General features: G+C 33.6%; 1 protein-coding gene and 1 non-coding gene across 4 annotated transcripts; one reads left to right on the forward strand and one right to left on the reverse strand.

Annotated features, from left to right (window-relative positions):
- The first annotated feature begins 5,281 nt into the window (after positions 1 to 5,281).
- Positions 5,282 to 5,388, forward strand: LOC128287616 (small nucleolar RNA R71). The gene has a single exon (XR_008278315.1). It is a non-coding gene; the product is annotated as a small nucleolar RNA R71 (small nucleolar RNA).
- A 5,867-nt stretch (positions 5,389 to 11,255) lies between these two features.
- Positions 11,256 to 22,852, reverse strand: LOC108463922 (5'-3' exoribonuclease 4-like). Of its 3 annotated transcripts, none has more exons than XR_008277571.1 (23): positions 22,350 to 22,852; positions 21,517 to 21,619; positions 21,354 to 21,430; positions 21,085 to 21,276; positions 20,811 to 20,930; positions 20,652 to 20,714; positions 20,419 to 20,565; positions 20,153 to 20,317; positions 19,996 to 20,073; positions 19,148 to 19,234; positions 16,034 to 16,114; positions 15,491 to 15,586; positions 15,315 to 15,385; positions 14,637 to 14,765; positions 14,394 to 14,470; positions 14,265 to 14,305; positions 14,114 to 14,188; positions 13,858 to 14,000; positions 13,649 to 13,753; positions 13,489 to 13,564; positions 12,935 to 13,017; positions 12,080 to 12,804; positions 11,256 to 11,600 (listed from the first exon to the last, which is right to left on the reverse strand). XR_008277571.1 is itself a non-coding variant. In XM_017763927.2 (22 exons), the coding sequence occupies exons 1-22, from the start codon at positions 22,554 to 22,556 to the stop codon at positions 12,195 to 12,197; spliced, it is 2,826 nt and encodes a 941-aa protein (XP_017619416.1). In that variant the 5' UTR covers positions 22,557 to 22,852; the 3' UTR covers positions 11,256 to 12,194. The 3 variants fall into 3 exon arrangements, 1 of the variants encoding a protein (XP_017619416.1); XR_008277570.1 differs by having other exon boundaries at positions 12,005 to 12,804; XM_017763927.2 differs by having other exon boundaries at positions 11,256 to 12,804.
- Between the last annotated feature and the right edge of the window lie 307 nt (positions 22,853 to 23,159).

A 23,159-nucleotide genomic window follows, 5' to 3' on the forward strand; every position in this document is an offset into this window, starting at 1 on the left:
AAATCATACGTGTGATCTCGACATGTATAATCGAAGCAAGTTCTAGAATAACAGTTCAATGTTGACACACTCAAACCACAAAAGAAGTGAGTAAGAAAGAAAGCTATATGCTCAAAAGGCTCAAAAATCTCACCAAAAAATTTAGTTTTTTGATGTCAATCCTATATACTTAAGATTTCAAGATAATACCTCAATTTAGGAAAATAATCTAAAAATTTTAGTTCTCAAAATATCAATTTATCATGCTTGATTCTCTAATGTCCTATAATCAAATAATCATGCATAATTCCCATGGTCTAATTCATGACATATCAACAATAATTATAGATCAATCAGAATTCATTCGATCAATATTATGAGAAAATCACTTAAGCACAAGATCAAATTCAGGGATTTAAGAAGAATACAAAAAGTTAGGCATCATGTTCATGTTTACCCCCCACACTTAAGATGTACATTGCCCTCAATGTACAAAGATAGATTATTCAAAATAAAGAAAATCATAAGAGGGAAGAAGGTGAAACTCCCTGTTATATGGATGTGGAGCTTGATTCTGAGGCTGGAGTGTTTGGGGAAAGTGGCAGCTGCCACTGTTCTTAGCTAGATGAAGAAATTGGGTTGTTGAACATGGCACTCGTGAGGTATTGTTTCCCATATGTTTCCTCATTCCGTAAAATATTCCTAGCAGCTTTGCTGGGAAGTCTGTAGAATCATGAAGAGCTTATTAAGAGTTGGTGTGGAAGAGAGTGTAGTGGGATTACTTGTTAGAGATACCAGAAAAATGAAGAAAGTAAAATTTACTAATATAGATATGTCTTTCAAAAATAATAAAATTGAAATGAAAATAGAAATAAAAAGAAAAATAAAAATAAAATAAAAAAAGATAAGAGGATTCAATGATCCTCGTCAGTGGGGCCCTCAGGTGGTGGCACTGGAGTGACGATGTGGAAGTGCTAGCACAGCTACTGCATCATGGCCTGCATGTCGTCCATCTGTCTGTCACGTCACCAATCTTGCATCATCTCGAACTGTGTAGTGCAATACTGCTCGAAGTGAGCGAGTCGATCAGAAAGGTGTGCCAATGAAGTAGCCGCATGAACTGGTAGCTCCCTAGGTGGCATGGTAGAAGGCTCCTCATGCTGTGAGGGGACATCATCAAGAATGTCCTCTAGATCCTCCTCGTCAATGGCATGAGTGAGACCGTACTGAGGAGGATCAGTCTCACAGCAGCGCTCAATCATCCTCATGTGTAACATAGTCGTGATGCCCTGTGGGGACATCTGACCTATCAGTGTAAGCGCTGATGATTGAGCCACGGTGTTGAGGAGGTCGAAGTGTCTGGCAAGGCGCGTCACGTAAGGGCCGATAGAGATTACTCCCTTCTGATGCCGTTCGGTCTGATGGCGAATGGCAAAAGCGATGAAGTATGCCAAGTCAGTCACGTATGCATTCACCATGCACCATAAATAGTAGGCGTCGTGGGTGTTAACAACACCGGTGCTCTCTCCTCTTTCGGTCAAGGTGTGTGCCAATATGGCATGGAGATATCGTAAGGAAGGGGGAGAGCTAAGGCCTTCGAGCGGCTGGGGTCGTAGGTGGAAGAGAGTGGTGCCAAAGCCTTCTATCACAATGAGGGAGAAATGTCGATATTGAGTGGTAGTGCATTCATGTCCTCATTCTCTATAAACTCATCAATGTAAAGTCCCAGAGCGACTCCAAACTCTGGGACACTCATTGCGTGAACTAGACCACCTAATTAGAAGTGAATGGTGCCTAGGTCGTCCTTGTTCGTCATCACCACCTGTAAATGAAAAATGGAGCATAATTCTAAAGTTAGCTCTAAATAAGTGGGCTCGGTAATAGCGAAGAATCGTTGCCATGGGCCTGTGAACAGGAGGGTGCGGATAGCATCAGCTAACTAGACTTGCTTTACGGCCGCCCAGTCAATGCAGCGACCTATAGTGAGGGGTCTCGCGCGTAGTATCTGAAATAGCTCCTCCTGCAAAGCTTACAGAAACTTAAGGAACGGGTGCCAAACTTCGACTATAGCACATACCGAGGAAGAACCTAGTCCCCTATGTCTCTTTGAGGATGGGACCGCGGCCTTCTTGCCTCGCGATGATGACATAATGTACCTGAAAATGTATGAGCATTGATATAGTAGTTCCAAGATGTTTTAACATTTACCGATATCAAGCAAGAGATGAAGAATTTATATGATTATGTATTGAAATCAAAAATGCATCATCGATTACGCAAGAATCCTAGAACTAGTATATGCTATTTAGTAGCTTAAACAATTTAAATATAGAAAAATACTAAAGCAAATTCCTAACTCATTCAGAACAAATTGGTAACAGTAACAATATCTTTCTAAGGCATATTGAATACTAATGTAGTAACACAAATTGGAAAAACAAGGTTGAGAAAGTGAACCAAAACTGCTGTAAGGCGGCGCACAGGCGTGGGGCTTGAGTGTACAGCCGTGTGAAGGAAAAATGGAGGGAAAAAAGAGGGGAAAGTGAGGATTTATGCAGGGGGAGTGGATTGAGGGTGGTTTGGGGGTTGGGGAAGTGAGAATCTGGGGAATGGTGGCCGGAATAGGGATTAGGGAGTAGGGAAGGGTAGATTTTGGCTAAGGTTTTGAAAGGAGGAAGAAGATGAACAGTGGTTTGCTTATATAGGGGAGGGTCACACGGCTTAGGGCCACGCCCGTGTGCTTTGAGGGTGAGCCCGTGTTTTTCAAATTTTGGGATTTAGGTCGTGCCCGGCTACTATACCACCCCCGTGTGTCTGCGGCGTGTGTGGCACACGGCCATATCACACGGCCGTGCCTAGCCTTGTTCGCTTCTCCCACGCCCGTGTGTTAGGGTACCACGCCTGTGTATTGTTGTCCACTGCTTATCAGCACGGGCGTGTCTTACACCCGTGTCGAAGAAAAAAAATCGAGCCTTGCCCCCGGCACACCCGTGTTTTTTTATTCCCACACTCGTGTTCACCTATCAAGTTCAACCACGGCCATGTCGCACGGCCGTGGGGATTTATCGCATCCCATGTTTTGAGGAAATCATGTCCTGCTTTCACACGACCGTATCGCACGGCCGTGCCTCTTCCTTGTTTTTCCACAGCTTTAGGCACGCCCGTGTGCCTGGTTGTGTGTTCTGAAAAACTTTGCAATTCAAAGATAAATTTAATTATTTAAAGTTTTAGAAACTAGAAATCAAAATATGTTAGTGCTCGGGTTGCCTCCCGAGAAGCGGTTATTTATAGTCTAAGGTCGACTTACCTCTCTAGTGGATGGTCAGGGTGGTTCGAGGAGTTCGTACTCCTCGTTCCTGTTATTAGCCTTGACAAAATAAGATTTTAGACGGGTATTGTTTACCTTAAAAGTGCCAAACTTGGGGTGACTTACCTCAACCCTATCGAATGGGAAAATACTAAGTATCGTAAAAGGGGTTTCTCCATTCGGGTTGGTATTAACAATGTGAGGGTCCGCGGCATCTAATAAGACTTTATCTCCAACCTTAAGTAAATTTGAGGAAGTATCGAACTCATTCTGGCATAATTTTGGTTTGTCGTGTGTTCTTGGTTTATGTGCTCGCCATTCATCTAGCTCCTCTATTTGAAGCCTTTGTTCCTCATGGGTGTCTTTGTTCTCCACATGATAATAGTGTACTGTCTCTATTGTCTTGGTTCGAGGAGGTTCTTGCAAGGACGAATGAATATTAGTTTTATCATCGACAGTTTTTATAGCATTATCTTGAGTTTTAGAGGTTTTGACTGAGTCGCGTGCTTGTAGTGTTACTGCATCGTCACCTGCACGAAGTGTTAGCTCTCTTTTGCCTACATTAATAATGGTTCTGGCAGTTGCTAAAAAGGGTCAGGCTAAAATTAAAGGTACCTCGTTATCGTCATCCATATCTAAGACGACAAAGTCTACTGGGTAAATAAATTTATCAATTTTAATGAGAACATCTTCAATAATACCCTTAGGAAATCTAACTGTTTTGTCAGCCAATTGTTTGCTCATCCTAGTCTGTTTGGGTTTACCGAGACCTAGTCGTTTAAACATTTTATACAGGATAACATTTATACTTGCCCCTAGATCAGCTAAAGCATTATTCATAGATAAACTACCAATTAAGCAAGGAATTGTAAAACTCCCTGGATCTTTCAATTTGTTAGGTAGCTTATTCTTTAGAATAGCTGAGCAGACTGCATTGAGTTCCACATGCGATGTAGCATCTAATTTTCTTTTATTGGTCAGAAGTTCCTTTAAGAATTTTGCTGAGTTGGGCATTTGCGAAAGAATTTCAATAAAGGGTAAGTTAATATATAATTCCTTTAAGAGTTTGACAAACTTACCGAATTGTTCTTCTGTTCTGTCTTTCATCATCGCTTTAGGATATGGCACACGAGGTTCATAATTCGTACTTACCTGTTTAGGATCATCATCGTTTACCTATTCTCGACCTTTGTTCATCGTGTTGTCTTGCTGTAATTCTGGCTCAGGTGCAATGAATGCTTCCTTATCTTGAGTACTCATTGCATTAAGATGTTCGCTCAGATTAGGTTCATATTACTTGGTAAGCTACCTTGTGGTCGTTCAGAGATTAGTTTGGATAGCTGGCCTATCTGAGTTTCGAGTCCTTGGATCGATGCTTGTTGATTCTTAAGTGTTGTCTCGGTATTTTGGAAACGGGTTTCTGACACCTAGATGAATTTAGAAAGCATCTCTTCAAGGTTTGGTTTCTTCTCTTGTTGATAAGGTGGCTGTTGAAACCCTTGAGGATTTTATGGCTTTTGATTTCCCTGACCACCCTAGGAGAAATTTGGGTGGTTCCTCCAACCTGCATTATAAGTATTACTGTATGGGTTATTTTGAGATCTGAAGTTATTGTTACCCATATAGTTGACTTGTTCCTCTTCGGTTGTGGGATTGAAGGATTGATATTTTGTATGCACACCTCCTCCACTTAAGTCACACCTCATTACTGGATGTACCTGCGTAGAACCAAGTAAACCGTCAATCTTTTTATTGAGAAGTTCTACCTGATTAGAGAGCATGGTGACCGAATTAATGTTATAAACGCCGGCTATTTTTGTTGGCTTTGTCCTCATAACTTGCCACTGATAGTTATTCAGTGACATCTCCTCTATAAATTCATAGGCATCTTCCGGTGTTTTATTGTTGATGGTTCCGTCAGCAGCTGCGTCAACCATTTGCCGAGTTGAGGGATTCAAACCTTTATGGAATGTTTGTACTTGAAGCCAAAGCGGTAAACCATGGTGAGGGCACCTTCTCAGTAAGTCCTTGTATCTCTCTCATGCATCGTAAAGTGTTTCTAAATCCATCTGCACAAAAGAAAAGATATCATTACGTAATTTAGCCGTTTTAGCCGGCAGAAAATATTTTAGTAAAAATTTCTCAGTCATTTGTTCCCAAGTAGTGATAGACCCTCGTGGTAACGAGTTCAACCACTGTTTAGTTTTGTTTCTTATTGAAAAGGGAAACAACCGAAGACGTATGGCATCATCAAAAATGCCATTGATTTTAAATGTATCGCAAAATTCCAGAAAGTTTGCTAAGTGAACGTTGGGATTTTCATCCTGCAAACCATCAAACTGAACGAATTGCTATACCATCTTAATAGTGTTAGGTTTTAGTTCAAAAGTATTTGCAGCTACAGTAGGTCTAACTATGCTAGATTCGGTTCCTCTTAAAGAAGGTTTAGCATAATCATACATAATATGTGGAGCAGGATTTTGATTAGCCGCAATTGCAGGAGGTAGCTGATTGCCTTGGTTTTCAGCCATCTCTTTGGTCGAGGGTTGAGTATCGTCTTATTGCTCGTTCTCCGTGTATCGTAAGCTGTGCCTTATCTCTCTTTGATTTCTACGAACTGTACGATCGATTTCTTCGTCAAAAAGAAATGGTCCCGACGGGTTTCTTCTAGTCATAAACTATAAAAACCTGCCAAGAGAAAGAATGAGTAAATTAATAGATAATAATAAAAAATTAAATTAAATTTCAATAAAATTAAATGGCTAAAGTAATAAAAATTTAGCGTTCTTAATATTTTAGTTCCCCGGCAACAGCGCCAAAAACTTGATCGCGTGATTCCATTTACTCTTTTATGCAAACTTATGAATCATCAAATGACATCTCATGTATAATCAATACCTATGTGGCCGAATATAAAAAATTGTTTATGCACATATTAAGTAACATTTCAATGATATACAACTTATTCATTCACAAGCCGAATACACATACCAAATACATATGAATTCTTCATTTTCATTGTACATGATTTACAACAAATATTCATAGTACTTTCCTACCTTATCTCAAGTAGATATCAAGTGAATTCATACCTGGCCATTTAGCTCGTATTACACAACCGTACACGATTTACCTTTGCCCAATGAACCATTTAGAATTGGATAGGACACTAAGATAATCACATAAATCGTACAATGCCAACGTCCTAGACGTGGTCTTACATGTAATCACATATCGATGCCACTGTCCCAAACAGGGTCTTACTCGTAAACCCATATCAGAATCACATATCGATGCCATGGTCTTACTCGCAGAAATGTGTCGGAATCCTATGTCATGACATATGTATCCTAACTATTCTTAAGGTTCATACGGGGCTTTTGGATGTCGTAACTCGGCCGAAACGAATACTTGAACATGGCTACCAAGCTTATTCACATTCGAAAAAAGCATGTATAAATTCATATTTTACAAACCAGCATGTATTTTTAGCATTTAACTATAATTAGGCACGTCTATTTGCTTATAAACATACCTCGAACGTTATAAAACGGAACAGGGCAGCTAGTCATCGACTTTTGTTTTCCCCCGATCTAAATCTGATTTCTTTGATTCTTGATCTAAACATATTCAAATTAAGCTCATTCAAACATATTTTCATTCAATTTAGTCCAAAAACACATAAATGGGCAAATTACCATTTTACCCCTGACATTTACAATTTTTACAATTTAGTCCCTATTGCACAAAACACAAAATATGCAAAATTTCCCTATACCTATGTTGGGATGAATTTTACCCATGCTTATACAAGTCCATATGTTTCATTATTTCATATTTTAGTCCCTCAAATTATTATTTTTGCAATTAAGTCCTAATTACTCAAAATCACCAAAAACCCCAATACAAAATATGTTAATCTAAAACATATCTTTCATTTTTCATCATTAAAAAACAAAAATCACAAGCTATAAACAATGGAACAACTCAAAATATTCATCAAAATCAAAAATTAAAGCATGGATTTTGAAGATTACTAAGCAACGATCTAAAAAACATGGAAATTATCAAAAACTGAACAAAAATGAACCTTGATTGAGCTTGAGTAAGTGTCGAAACCTAGCTTTCTCTTTTTCTTTTCTTTTGTTTAGTTTCGATGATGAAGAACAAAGGAAATAAAATGATTTTATTACTTTATTTTTAACATATATAAGTTTATTAACCAATTTACTTAAATAACCTTAATGATATAATAATAAAATCATATAACATATGTCTTTAACCGTCCACTACACTTAATATTGGGCTTATTGCAACTTTAAGGCTTCCATTTAAAAAGCCAAGTACAATTTAGCCCTTTTTAGAAAAACCACTGAATTTTCATTTTACGCAATTAAGTCCTTTTATTTAATCGGACACCTAAACAACGAAATTAAATCACAAAAATTTCACACATATAAATTCACACAAAATAAACACAGTAAATAATTTTAAAATATTTTTTTGACTTAGATTCATGGTCCCGAAACCACCGTTCCGATTAGAGTCTAAATTGGGTTGTTACATGGTCGTATGGGAAGGTCTAGGCCATGTGGTCTAGGTTTGGTTTGATTTTGCCTTTATTTTCTCGTAAAATAACACGCACTCGGCTTTCGGGGTCTCGGATGATGATCCTCACATCCGAATCTGATCCGGGTCACCTACACGGGTCTTTTGATTAACAAAAATGCAAGAATTACTGTCTACCTTTAAGATTTATCGTTTTAGCAAAATTTTCGGGAAAACTCGAAAAAGATTCAAAATTAATTTGAAAGGTTGTCAAGAACAACACTATTCTAGAATCCTAGAGATCTACGGAATTAGAAACAAGATTGCTTACCGATCTTGGCTTGTTTAGACATGGATTTAACGGTGTTTTGCTAAATCGACACAAAAAAAATGGATTGAACGGGGTTGATTTTGGGTTCGGGATTCAAATATAAAATTTGCAGCAAAAAAAGATAAAGATTTATGAAAAAGAAAAGTGGGAAAACAAAATAAAAATATGTATTTAAAAAAGAGAGAAAAGAAATTCTAAATAAAGCTAAAAAAGATAATCAAAATTCTATTATGATTAGGAAAGGATTTAAAAGGCTAAGTTATGCAAATTTTAGGGGTTATTTTGGCAAATAAATCCTCTTGCTGAAATTTAAAACAAAAGGGAATTGATATGAATAAAACTTGGGACATTAAGGAAGATGAAGTGATGTTTGGCCATTGGGCTATTTCTCATTTCTTAGTCATTTTCTACCACATTTATTTTTTGTACAAACTTGAATTTGTTCTTTAATTGCTGAACAATAAAAGAGAAAAAATGCAAAGAGTGAGGTTTAAACCTTGGTTCTCTAAGGGTTTTACTAAGCTCTTGTATAAATGGTGTTCAAATAAGGATAGCAAGATATGCACTATTGTAACACCCCTTACCCAATGCAAAAATAATAATAATAATAATAATCGAGAATTCAATTGGGCACTCCTTACCTTACATTTGAGAAGTTAATTTTCAGTATTAGATTGCATCGTTCCAAAGATCTTAAGTGATGCTTATATGAGGGGGAGTAAATTCGCACTACATTTTTCTTTTAAGGTTGTGACATATCGTATATTAAAGGATTATGTACTCTTTTTTTCTTTACTAGATTTTTGTCTCACAGGGTTTTTCCTAATAAGGTTTTTAATGAGACATCATTTATACAATGAACATCCAAGGGGGGTGTTATTAATGCTATTAAAGTGGATATTCATTATGATCAACCTTTCACCTTTCATCTTTCTTAACTCTTCATTTTTTATATTATTGTAACCCCTTTTCTATTTATGTATTAGAAAATGAGGAGTCTAATCTCCCTATACATATAATAGTATATTACTTGTAATGATGATGAAAAAGAAGATAAATGCAATAGAAATCTCCCTTTGTTCTTATCTATTATTCTTGTGTTCTTTGCATTATTATTTTATAACAAAATGGTCTTTTATTTTCTTTTATCAAGGAAAAAGAAAAAGTCTATTTCGAATAAGTTACGTAAAAGCTAATACAACACTATTAAATATAATAAATATAAATATAATACCTTCATCTCTAAACATGTATTTATCTATAATATTTATTAAGTGTTTTATTGAAATAGTGTCACTTTTAATATGTCACCAGTTCAATTAGAAAATTATGGAAATATTCATCTTTAATAAAATAAATTATATTATTCAAAGGTAATTTAATTATTTTATTAAAAATCAGTAAAATATACATATGATAGGATAAAACCGAACCAATTGCATTAACAAAACCATTAATTTACCATTCAACTAAAATTATATTTTAATATTTTTATACATTTCAATTTTTATTATGTATTTATGTCCATCAATTGTATATCTACAATATTTATTAAGTGTTTTATTGAGTTGCTATCACCTCAACTAGATCACCAGTTCATTCAAAAATTATAGAAATATCCTTCAGTAATTAATTTTGTAATTAAAATAAGTTTTATTATTCAAGTTAATTTAATCTTTCATTTTAAAAAACAATAAAATATACATATAATAGTATTTAAACTCAAACCAATTAAATTAACAAAACATTTAGTTTACCACTCAACTAAAATTTTATTTTAATATTTATATACATTTTAATTTCATCATGCATATTTTATGGTCTCCATTAATTGTACATCTATATTATTATTCAAACTATTCACTAAGTTGGTATAACCTTCAACCGGATTACCAACTCGGTTAGAAAAGTTACAGACATACACTTCTATAATTAAAACAAGTTACATTATTCAAGTGTATTTTAATTTTTATTTTAAAAATAAATAAAAATATGTTTATGGTGGGATTTAAATTCAATCCAAATTACAATAGAAAATTTTAATTTACCACTCAGTTATAACTTTATTTTATATTTTTATACATTTTAATTTTATTATACACACTTCACTATTTCCATTAATTCTATATTCATATTTGTTATTTAAACTTCTAACTGAGTTAATACCACCTCAACCAAGTCTCCAACTCGGTTAAAAAGTGATTCATTTATCTTTTCATAATCAAGTTAAGTTAAATTATTCAATGGAACTGTAATTTTTTTATTTAAAAGAAAAATTAAATAAAATATGTATATGGTATAATTTAAATTCAAAACAATTGCATCAATAAAACCCTTATTTTACCACTCAACTAAATTTGTTTTAATATTTTTATAAATTTTAATTCATCATGCACATTTTATTTATAATATATTTATATAAGTTGATGTCACAAGTTAACTAGACATTAACTTAAAATTAATAACACCACAATGATAAACGATTTAATTTAATTTTTAATTTTAATTTATACATATAAATATATTATTATTAATTAATTTTAAACCATACATTTTATTATTTATTAAATGTTTAAACACACATTATATTCTAAATTTATAGTTCACATACGTACACTATAACAAAATTTCTAATGTGTATTAGTTATTTTACCATTAATATGTATACTTATATATTATCTTATATTAAATTAATCAAGAGTTCTTGATAAGGTACACCTGAATCTAAATCACCATACATCCAAGATACATTGCATTATCACCATACATCCAAGATACATATGCATTATCACCATACATCCAAGATACATATACAATGCAATGTGTACATACATAGCATGTACTTTCAAAATTTGTCGGCGTTAAAAACATCATAAACACGTTTGCACCAGGAATCGGAATCCATTTAACCCTTTCTACTTGAAAATGAACGTATTAATTTCTATATTTAAATTAAAGAACAAACCAATAATTACATTTCTATTATTACTAATCATGTTATCAACATAAAGTACATATTACACAAAATATATATAACAGTCTGATTCCTCGATCAATCATGCCAATTTTTAATGATAAGAATAAAGAAAATTTTTAGTTAAAACATCAATTTACTTGTTGATAAAGACTAATTTGTCATTTTTTAATAAAAAATACAATCTAACTCCGAGATCAATCATAAGATGTAAAAGATGTAATTTACATCTTACATTATACACCTTTCCAAATGAAGTTAACTAAAGGATTCTCAAATCTAATCTAATCTAATCTAATAGTTATTAAAAAAGGGGGAGCACATCTATATGTATATTAGGTACATACATGCATATTAATTATTTCCCAACAGGCAAACTGGTAACCTTAAAATTGAAGAACATTCCAACTTTATTTTCTCAGCTGAGTCACTGAAAACACAATAGGCAGCTTTGCTGATTCCTGTAAATTAAGAAACACTATCAACCTAAGCCAACAATCTAATACATCATAAAACTTGTACATTTAAAAGAAATAGCTTAAGCATCTCTCACTTCAAATGGCATCCATCTCTACAACCTGAACCAATAAAAACCCAACAACACAACTAAACTGTGTTTCGAGAAACCTAAAAGGGTAGACCATGATACATCCACTACAGACTCTGCTTATGTTTTTTAAAAGAAATTACTCAGACCGTTTGAAATTTGCAATGTTCCCGCAATCTTCTTGTAAATCAACACTACAGCTTCAGCCATATCATATGAAACTGACATGGCACGTTCATTCAAAGATTTGTATATAGAAATTAACAGATGGTGTGACATTGGAATATTCAAACAGTTTTTAGTGGTTAGTTCCCTAACCTGAGAGATCAGTGGCAACGTTGTGACTATCCAAGTCAAGAACTTAAATTTACCAAGACTTCCAATAGGACATGCCTGTGTCAAAAAACGGGTAGCTCCATCTTAAACCGCAATCACTAGTTTACAGGACTCCTCCATGAGTCTTAGTCTGCTCAACCTTCTTCATCTGCCTCTCGTATTGATCCGTTTTCTAGTTATAAGTTCCAGCATTTATGTTCTCTGGCATATTGATCCACTTGGTAGGAATGGGAGGACTGATGGTATTCTGCTCAGACCGGTGGTCTAAATTTCGCAAGTATCCAGGATTTGGCATCCTTGAAGACATCTCTACGTGTATTGCATCTCTGCCACTTCCCTCAAATGACAAAGCAGACATTCCAGTTCTCAAATCATGATAACGTTCCTGGTGATTCAATCTATCCTGTGCCGGGAAGTTGTTTCTGTTAACTTGCATACTATTTGATGACAGATGTCTTGGGTTAGCCATTACACCATGCAGATGATTATATTGACCATAATAATTAGGGCCATCACTATATCCCCTTCCACCTGATGGTCCAGCTGCACGTGGTCGACTACTATAAGAAAGACTTGGGTCATCAAAAAAGCCCCTTTCAAAACCTGATGGTCTAGCAGGCCTTTGTTTAATGATTGTGTAGTTGCTTGAGACATTAAAAGACGGTGGTTGTTCAAATAACCCTGAGGATGAGCCATTTGGTTTGATATTAAGTGTGTTCTTGACAAGACGATGAGCTGCCTCTCCTAGCTGAGGACCAACAATTGCTCCAGGTAGTCGTGAACTGTCAAACAAATAGAATAATGATCATTTCAATAATCATCTGCAATTTTGGATTTGAATAAATCATGAAACCATTCGGAACAGCAAAGACACTAGAATTAATGGTAAATTTTAAAATAATGCATTCTCACCGATCTCTGCCTTGCTGACGGCGCCCACCATTATCTTCATGCCATAATACAGGAAAAGGTTTAATGTCTAGAGGAGTTAGAATCTGCAAGAGCAATATATATGTGTTAAAATGTGAACTCTGTTAATAGAACCAGTAAGACTTCCATAATGTTTATCAAAACAAAAGAAAACACTACTAAAAATAATTTAAGGTAGCATTTGAGAACTAGGATTTTGAGATTTGATTTTGTATTTTAAATAGTGTAAATTGAATAGTAAACTATTTAGAAATGTAAAATTCATGACAATTTCTCAAATCCATGGATTTGCTAGAGGCCTATTTATTAATGAAATAGTATTCTTTTAACTACTTTTGTATTTGGCAAATCCATGTTTTTAAACTTTTAACTAATTTGTTCTTGATATATGCATTTCATTCTTACCACTTCATAATAAATGAAATCCAAATTTTCAAATTCAAATTCCCAAATGGAGCATAAGAGGAATCTCGTGCATCCTTGAGTTCCCTAATCATAATAAACTGAAGTCAACCCATATATCAGAAATTATATACCTTTTTGGGTGTTACAACACCCTGTGGAAGTTCTGGAATGTGTTTATGATATGAAGGATTCATGTATGTAACATTTCTGCAAGGAAAAATGCATCAAATGAATTACTAGGATCAATAGGGTTCTCAAGAAAAAATGGCAATAGAACTATGGAAGACTTACAAAATTTGGTTAGATTCTATGCGTGGCAACTCCTTAACAGGGGAAGAGACTACAACTTGCCAACCATTCCTTTCACATAACCAAAGAAATCCGTTCATTCCACCACTGTGAAGGCAAATAATGAATGAGGATGGTAAACCTAACAGATTTCAGTCAAGTTACTTGATATGTGAATGCTCAATTAGTGAAGGACAGTGAGATTAACAAACCTAGCATTTGTGTCAATTGGCCATAAATTTTTTTTGTGAGGGGAGAACTGATAGTAATATGAAAGAACTTGTGAAGCCAAAGGATGAAGAGGATGAACATATAGCAGATCAAGCATCACACTGTTCCGAAACTGCTCTTCTGCCTGCAAATATTAAGGGTTAGCATAAGGGACAAACTAAAAGCATTTTAAAACAATAGCAATTTAACATTATCATTCAGAAATTAAGCACACTAGCCTGAACTGACAATACAGACCGTTAAAGTAGCTTCAAGCTTTCTTGTTGCAGAAAGCAACTTCCACTCATCGATGAAAGGCAACTTCACAACACCCTGTGTCCAAAAAACAGAGGTCAGTTCCCATAATCTTCATTCAAATAGATAAGAGTAACCTGGTATAATAATATACCTGCCATGCAAAGCGTTTACCATGCATGTCAATCTCAAAATCTGTCACACGGAGAAATCTGGGTAATCTAGGAGAAAGGGAGGAATGTCACAAGAAAAAGAAACCACCAAGAGTAAAACAATTTTTTACCAGAGGGATAGAAACTATAGATAGGTGATGATGGTTCCGTCATCAGTTTCCCGTATTCTTCTGGCAAAGCTTTAGAACTATAACATAATAGAGATAAATCCTATTAGCATAGGAAACTAAAAACTATAACCACAAAGATATATTAGGGAAAAAATGCATAAACCCCCCACACACACCATATAAATTTTAAAAAATAAAATAAAAGAAACACACCACCACCACCACAACAACAAAAGAAAACACCTGGATGCTGGTAGTGTTCCCATTAGCTGGTCAAATGGCTTAAATGGCTTTCCCATGAAAAATGTTATTTCCAAATCAGTTAGATCCTTCAGATCTGAAGCAAATGGAGCATAATGATATGGATAAAACCTGAAATAAAAAGTCAAGACCAAACCTTAAACTAACTAAAGGGGGGAAAACATAAAGTAAGACATCTAGCATATATTGAACTACTTGGTAGGTCATACCAAGAAAATCTCAAGTCATAACCAAATTGTGATATGACGTGTATGCATGTATATACTCAGAAGCCAAGTTTGAGCTACCGAGAAGTATCAGATAGCATAAACAAAGTCTCCCTCACCATGGTTTGAACCTAAATCCTCTAAGTTGAAAGTCTCAACTGTTTAGAAGACAATAGCACACAGCATGAACGGCTTTTTAGTACATAACTCAGCCTATTCTTCCACTAGCCCATAATAACTAGTAATCAATGCAAGTATATTATGGCAATCTGAGCAGGTATTTTTAAATCAAGATATAAAGGGCAAGCATTGAGGGAATAGGACACAAATATTTGCACAAGCATATAGGTATGCTCAAATTGGTATTTAATCTTAATACATTTAGTTTATCAAATGAAAAATAGCTGTTAAAAGCAAATATAAAATTTTCAGCTCCAGTCCACATCAAACTAACCATTGCCAAGAGCAAACACCTTGGTAGTAATACTGGCATACCCAACATAAACCTTCAACATACTTCAAAACCTGCAAGAAATAGAGATCATTACATATCTTCTACGAGATAGCATTACCATATAAACATAATATTGTTGCAAGAAACTTATCATATAATAGAATGTTTAAACTTACAACATCTCTTCTAACGTCTTCAATCTCCCCTGGATTTGATACACTGAATTTCTCAGCATAATATCTTTCTTTGTATCCTGGTTCCCCTAATTTAATCTGGGAAAAAAATTAAAATTATTATGCTACAGAAAGCTCATCACCAAAATCAGCGCAATTTTCTAAAATGCCCAATGATCACATATAGGACTTGCATCAGACTCTCCTTGCAATAACTTTCCCCTTCACTTGTCTAGCTTATGGATTATAAGACTAACAGTAGGAACAGGTTAAACTCTCAGATCAAATGGATGTCAGAAAAAGTTCTTTTAAAAAATTCAATAAAGTTCACAGCAAAAATACTTAAGGAAACTTATATCCAAAAGATCTCAAAGTATATCAATAGAACCATAGGTATCACATAATTCAAAATCACTTCAAGCTTTATTTCAAACCATGGCATTAGAAATCACTTAATTTCTCATTTGATTTTATAATCCAAGCAATTCAGTCTGTATTGAACCTGCCATTTTAGACTCAGGTCTATAATTTAGAACGAACTAAGACCTTATCTACAACAGGTGGTCGTGCCTCCTCAGAGTCCTCTCCTCTTGCTTTAAGCTTCATTCGCTCGTTATTCTCATAAGCCTGAAAACCAGTCATATAAGTAAAAAGATATAGGGCCAATAGAAGTTTATATCAAAAAAATAAGTTGAAGGAAGAGGTGCATGATAAACCACCAATCACATACAGATAGAAAGTCAAAAGCCCAAATATAACAGAACATTTTGTATACACCCAGACATGCAATTTAATAGCATTAAAAGAGAATTAAAAAAGAGATGACTCGCATCAGATTTCATAAAAAAAACCAAATTCACTGAACTTCAGCATTCACAAATTTACTATTAAGCAATGTCCTTTGCACTTCTGCAAGTGTCTTTAGATAAATGATTTTTTCTAGCTACTAGGCATACTGCTGTTGTTGGTTGAGTTCAAGTTTAAACATTAACACATTTCCATACACATGCTTTTAGTTGATGGGAAGGAACTGTAGATAATACAAAATTTGGTCCATACGGTCTCCCTCGTTCTATGCAAGCAACTATTTCCAGTTAAGGCTACATCATCAAAAACAATACAAGATTAAGAAGATTGTACTTAATAAAAGCATCCAAAACCTGCAGCACATTGCTTCATGAGAAATGGCTTATTGCTTAATCTCTACAAAGAACACGAAATTATATAGTATTGTCACACAGTAATACATATATCGAACTTAATAGAATCAGGCTTTCAACTGGACAAGGGATGCAAATAATCTATCTATAATATATAAAAGCACGAGTTTGGAGAAACTTTTAAATTAACAAAATATCTTTTATTGTTCATTATATTACTAAATTAACATTAGCAGAATAATTCATTAATATATTAGTAATTATTATGAGATAATAACAAAAGTAATCTAATCATGATGATCATAGACATTATGTATATTATTAATTATTATATAATAATAACAAGTGTAATCTAATCATGTATACAGTTCATTACAATTTTATCACTTAATTAGTGTTACAATTATACAAAATAAACTAGGATTTAGCACTATAAATAACTGCATTAGCAAAGCATTTTCATTCAAGTAACCTTTATAAAATCACTGGAAAAATATGTTTTTAGGATTATTAAATAGGTTCTGTTTTCATCACTTAAAAATATTTTATTTTTTTATTTTATTATTTTTATTTAATAATAAAGTTAATATCACCAAACATCTCCAAACTATGACCCTCATTCTAAATTAGTCCATAAGCTTCAATTATATCAATTAGGTCCTTTTGTTAATAAAATCGTTAATTTAACTGTTAAATAACAAGTGAGATCTTATATGACATTTAAAATGAAAACTTTAAATAAAATGAATATTGTAAAATGGATGTTGTAAGAAATCTTAGTTTCGAGATTTTTGTAACTTTTATACAAGTTCTATCGTTCACTCTTTTTTTTTTCAGTTTTACTCTTTCTTTCCTTTAAATTTTTCATTTTAAGTTTAGCTATGTAAGATTTGACGTATCATTTAATGGTTAACTTAACGATTTTAATACCGAAATTGCTTAATTGATATAACATCAACAGTTTGGGGTATAATTAGAATTTTTTAAAGTTTGACACCAATTAACTCTTAATGATATAAAGAAAAAAGTGGCTAAATTTCATAATCCTTTTTCTCAAAATAGATAAAAGAGGAACCAAAGTGAAAGAAAATTGAAACATATATTTAAATTTCTATCTGCATTTTCAGGAACTTTTCATTTTTTTAGGATTTTTTGCAGCTGATTTTTTCATTATTTTTTATTGTTAGATTTAGTTGAAAATAGTTTTTTGCTTTGTTTTTTTTCAGAGATCTCTTTCTTTTCCATGCTTAGATTTAAAGTCAAAATGTAGTTAATTGCATTAGAAAATTAATAAGTTGACAAACAATAATCCCTACTAATCAAAGATGATGACGAGGATAATAAAATTAGAGAAGATCAAGATTGATAACATTAAAATGTTATTGTAATATTATTAATATTTATTTTAATTACTTTTTATTTTTATTATTAATATGATTTTATCTTACTCAAAATAGACGCTGCTCCTATTTTGGTCACTAAATTTTTTTTTTTTTTTTGTTAATTTGGTCACCCGAAAAAGAAATTGATCAAATCGATCACTCCACTATCAAATGGTGTAACGGTAGACTAACGGTGCATTTGCACAAAAAAATTTGGGGTGACCAAAATAGGAACAACCCCTATTTAGAGTGACCAAAGGGTAGTTTACCCTAATTTTAGAGTGACTAACGTGAAAATGCATCATTAGTCTTCCATTACCGTTTAATAGTGGAGTGATCAATTTGATCAATTTCTATTTGGATGACCAAATTAACAAAAAAGAATTGGAATAACCAAAATAGAAACAACTCATACTTAGAGTGACTAACGGAGTAGTTTACCCTTTAATTTATAACATATTTTTATTTAGTTTTATATTTTAACTTGGTTATAATTTCTTTGCTGATAAGTATTTAAATTTGATTAAATAATTATTAACTCCCTAACCTTGCTCATAGCAGTGTATTGTAATGTATCAAAAATAAAAATCTATAATTTTATTTTTAATAGATATTATAATCTGATTTTAATATAATATAACAATAAATTTTATCAAAAGCAACAACTGATGAAATGGCAATTAAATTTTTATCATATAAATTTTAGATCTTATTTTATTAATTATTAAAAGTTTAAATACATAAAATCATTAAATTATATTAAGTAAAAATACATCATAAATTTTAGCGTAATAAAATTCAACCTCCATTATTTCTCCAAAAATGTCATCAGCTTATTCCATCAATCATTTATTTGATTTCAATTTTTAATAGATTCTTTTTACTTGCTTAGCTTTTCAATAAATATAATAAAATACCATTAATATAACGTTTAAACTAAAAATTAATTATAATTATTTTATTAATAATATTAATGAAATTAATATATTAATGATTACTTACATTAATTATATAAAATTAATGTATTTATTAAAAATAATATAATTAAATGTGTATAATCACATGCAATGTATGTGATGTAAAAATGATATTATCAAAGCACGGAAGATGCACGTCACCTGCTGTATACGAGTCCTCTTCTGAAAGATTTGATCTTCATGAACAGAAACAGATTGAATAAAACACTCCACTCTATATAACAAAACCTATACTAGCAAAAGGATTGATATTAGCAACCATATGAAACAACAATTGTTCTAGTTTCTAACATTGAGAAAGGAATAAAAAGTAACAATTATTTTTAATCCCAAGCAATAAATTACACTCTTCCAGGATAACAAGTTATTTATACATGGGGAAAACACATCTAAGCACGTACTTTATCTCTTTTGTTTTCTTCAATGTCATAAAATATATGCACCCGGTTACTTAAAAGTTTAAATGCTAACATAATTGTTTAACGCTGGTCTATGCCCTTCAGTAAACAATCTCGTGGTAACAGTACTAGCCATTAATTAATCATGGGAATGATATTGGAGATGCCAAAGAAACCACATCATCTCAAGATTGTCACTCTTGAAATGGTAAATGATCAAGGGATGGAGTACTGATTTTATGAATGCATAATGTATCCATTCAGACCAGCCCACACATCACTAAAAGAAAAGAAAAGACCAAAACAACTATAATTAAATTAGGAGATTGAATTCATTTCTCTTTTTTAGATGAGAACCAATTTTGAGGTTAGACAGGCAAAATGGAAATTGTTATTCTCCTTTAACGGACAACTAAACAAGACAAATAATAGTAAGTTCTCCACTCCTGCCGTTTTTAACGAGTTAAAACCCAAAAAAGCATACAACTCTTAGTCAATGACTTGATATTTCATGGATAATTTTTTATCTATTATTTTGCAGTGAACTTCTAACAAAGACTTAACAGATGCATAGGAAAAGGGAAATTTTACCTCACCCGCATCAGTAAGATAACCACCCATAGAAGCAAATTCCCTTCTATAAGCTTGCATCAGAAGATTTATAGCACCCTGAAACAGCATAACATTCATACAAGGCACAATGATATAGAATGAACAAAATCAAGCCAAAACTGTGGTAATTGCATACCTCCCTGATTTCTAATGTTGGCATATGTGGAAGGAAGTCGTTGCCCACAAAAAAACATAAAAAAACAAAATCATCCACTATTCTTTCAAAGTTTATCTCAAATGGGGGGTTGGGGATCTCCAAATCATATTGTAAATATTCTCGCAACACCCATATGTTAAGAAACTGTCCACGCACAATAATTGAATCAGCACTGTACAAACCAAATAAAAAGGGAAGAGGAACTGTGCTTGTAACGCTTAGATGAAGAATTTTAACTTTTAAACCTGATATTTCTTCTTGTGAATTGGTGTATCATCCACAGCATTCAATTCTCCAGTTCCATTATCTGGCTTACCATCGCACTCAGCTGCCAGATGACCAACTCGACCACATAAAAAACATTTTTCTTGTTGTCCAGGAAGAGTGATCACCTGTACAGCCAGGGTAAATGAATTAAACAGCCATTACAATAAATGATCAGAAACCAAGAATGGCATTAAGCAAATGAGGCACTGACCTCTCTTAAAATTGAAAAGTGAACCTCATGGGTGGCTAAGGACAACATGATCAAATCAGCATCCTGATTATGACAAAACCAAATCCTAAATTAAAACTACAATCAAAATATTTAAGGAGGAACCATAAAGGTTGGGGTTAGTTTTGAAATGACTCTCACCAGACCATACAAACAGTGCCGAGTGTTTGGATTGAAGCCAGGAAGGTTACGTTGTAACCGAATGTATGACATAATCTTGTGTTCTCCCTCGCCGGGAACGTTTGAATCAGAAAGAATAACCTTCAAATAATCACCCAATGCAGCCCCATAAATAAATTTAGAGAGAAAAAGTATCCTGAAAACCAAAGTACGTAGTAAAATATACAGAAAGGATCACTCCACTTTGCAAGGAATTATCCAATCTCTGAAGCTAGAAAGGGATTGCCCTTCACACCTTTGTAGTCTTCCAGCCAGGATTATGATTCAACCTGGATTGTATGTAATACTGAAGTGCTACAGACAAAACACCCATAAATGGAGTGCCAGGAGTAATAACATTTGAGTCACATGTTTCCGGTTTTTCAATGTGGGACAAAGCTTTCCCCTCAGCCTCGAACTCTTCCTTCAATCTCTCCTCTTCAGCTGCCTAAGACAACATAAACAACCAAAAGATAAATCAACTGAATTGGATAATCTGGATCAGTTAATAATGCACACACTTACAGCCTCAGCAGCATCTTTTGCAGCTCTAAAGCGTCGAGTACGTTGCTGATTCATTTTAGCTCTAGGTGCAACACCATCTACAATATTTTTAAATATAAATGAAAGAATTAAAGAAAAAACCTAGAAATAAAAGAAAATTGACTAAGCATGTAATAAATCCTACCAATTGCCATATATAGAAGCTTTCTAGGACGAACCAATGAATATAGATGGTCAATATAGTCAAAGATTGATTTGAATACATCATCATAAGTGGCAGGTGCAGGCTGCACACAATAATAAACCGTCATTGGTGAACAATATCAAGTAAAAATCAAGGCCAAACCAAAAATGGAAAGAAATAGATCAAAAGAAATATTTCGATGCACCAATTATCAAGATTGTGCAAATAAATGGAAGCAATGTAGCCATAGTGCCATACATAACATGTATATCACATTCAAGAAATATGCTTTTTGAGGCTCTATGACTTACTAAGAAAGGAAAGCAAGCAAACTATTTCTTATTGACACAGAAAAGAGAACAAAAAATTATTCAAGGTCAAAGACCGTTGATAGAGTGCTTGACTTTTGGTTTAAGTGACCAAAGATCAATAAATCAGAGCCTGAAGCAACAGGAAAAGAAACATATTCAAGATAAACTGCTTTCACATATGACTACCAAAAACATACTAACAGCAATAAGCAATCTACCACTTCATTAGCTGCAAATTTGCTTTCAAGAACAATGCATTTCGGTACACTCTGTAAGATGACCATGCTAAAAACCCTATTATATGCAAAACCTAATCCTAGAATCACAATTCACTTCAGAAAACAACATACTTTTACCTAATTACGTTTACTGAACGGTAACATACCTAAAGCTGTAGCTCGAAATTTTCATTCTTTTTACTTAGAAAATTTCATAATTATTTCACCGACAAGCAGCAATCTCAGAAATTCAACTAAAAAATCCGATGAAAAATAAAGTCTAAAGGTATTTTTTACAAATTACCTTGCCGTCTGGGTGAAAACAAGGGTGAATAATCCCATTCATATCAAGATAAAGATTATCGAATTCGAGGCCGTTAGGGTTAGCCTTAGAGACGTCAACTGGTATTTGATTTCCATTACCGTCTTCTCTCGGTTCTTCCTCGATCACGTCGACGATCGACTGCGGGTACCGATCTGCTAACCACCGGTAAAACGCCGGAACTCCCATCGCCGGTGCGGTAAAGATCGTGGTTCTCCTGTCAACCCCGGCTCGGATGGGTTGGTAATGAAGAATTTAATTAAGAGAGAAAGAAGGGTTTTGTCTGGGAGGGAAAAAAGTATAAAGTTTTAGATCTGTTGTAGAGACGGTGAAATTGCACGGTACGACGACCTTCTTTTTAGGTGTGAAAGAAAAATGACTACAGTGACCTTTGAGGATGAAATTGGGCAACTATTTCGGTTCATCCCATTTTCAAAATAGATTCACCGAACCATGAGCTGCAACCTATCTAACAGATCTTTTAGAAATTATTTTACGTCTATAACATAATTCTTTGGGCAAATTACCAATAAAAGCCCCTTTTTTTTAATTTACCGAAATGTGCCATGTCAGAAATTATTTACTGGAATGGGTCAGTTTTTACAAAAAGTATCTACGTCAGCGCGTTGTCAAGGAAAAAAGCAAGAAAACGCTTCCTTGAGGAAGCATTTTTCCCGTGTTTTTATTAGGGTTTTCTGCAATTAGGGTTAGGATTTTGGGAATTTTGAGTTTTTAAATTTTAGGGTTTTAAGGAAAAAAATTAAATAAATTAGGGTTTAGTATTTGTTAATT

The sequence above is a fragment of the Gossypium arboreum genome, chromosome 13 (genome assembly GCF_025698485.1).
Source record: "Gossypium arboreum isolate Shixiya-1 chromosome 13, ASM2569848v2, whole genome shotgun sequence".
Classification (NCBI taxonomy): domain Eukaryota; kingdom Viridiplantae; phylum Streptophyta; class Magnoliopsida; order Malvales; family Malvaceae; genus Gossypium; species Gossypium arboreum.

What these genes read in the sequence shown, in the direction of transcription:
- LOC108463922 (XM_017763927.2), bottom strand. Translation starts at nt 22,556, where the DNA reads ATGGGAGTTCCGGCGTTTTACCGGTGGTTAGCAGATCGGTACCCGCAG. An exon ending in TTCACAAGAAGAAATATCAG is followed by an intron (nt 20,318 to 20,418) that starts GTTTAAAAGTTA and finishes GTGCGTGGACAG; the next exon opens with TTTCTTAACATATGGGTGTT. An exon ending in GTGTTGTAACACCCAAAAAG is followed by an intron (nt 13,018 to 13,488) that starts GTATATAATTTC and finishes TTGCTCTTGCAG; the next exon opens with ATTCTAACTCCTCTAGACAT.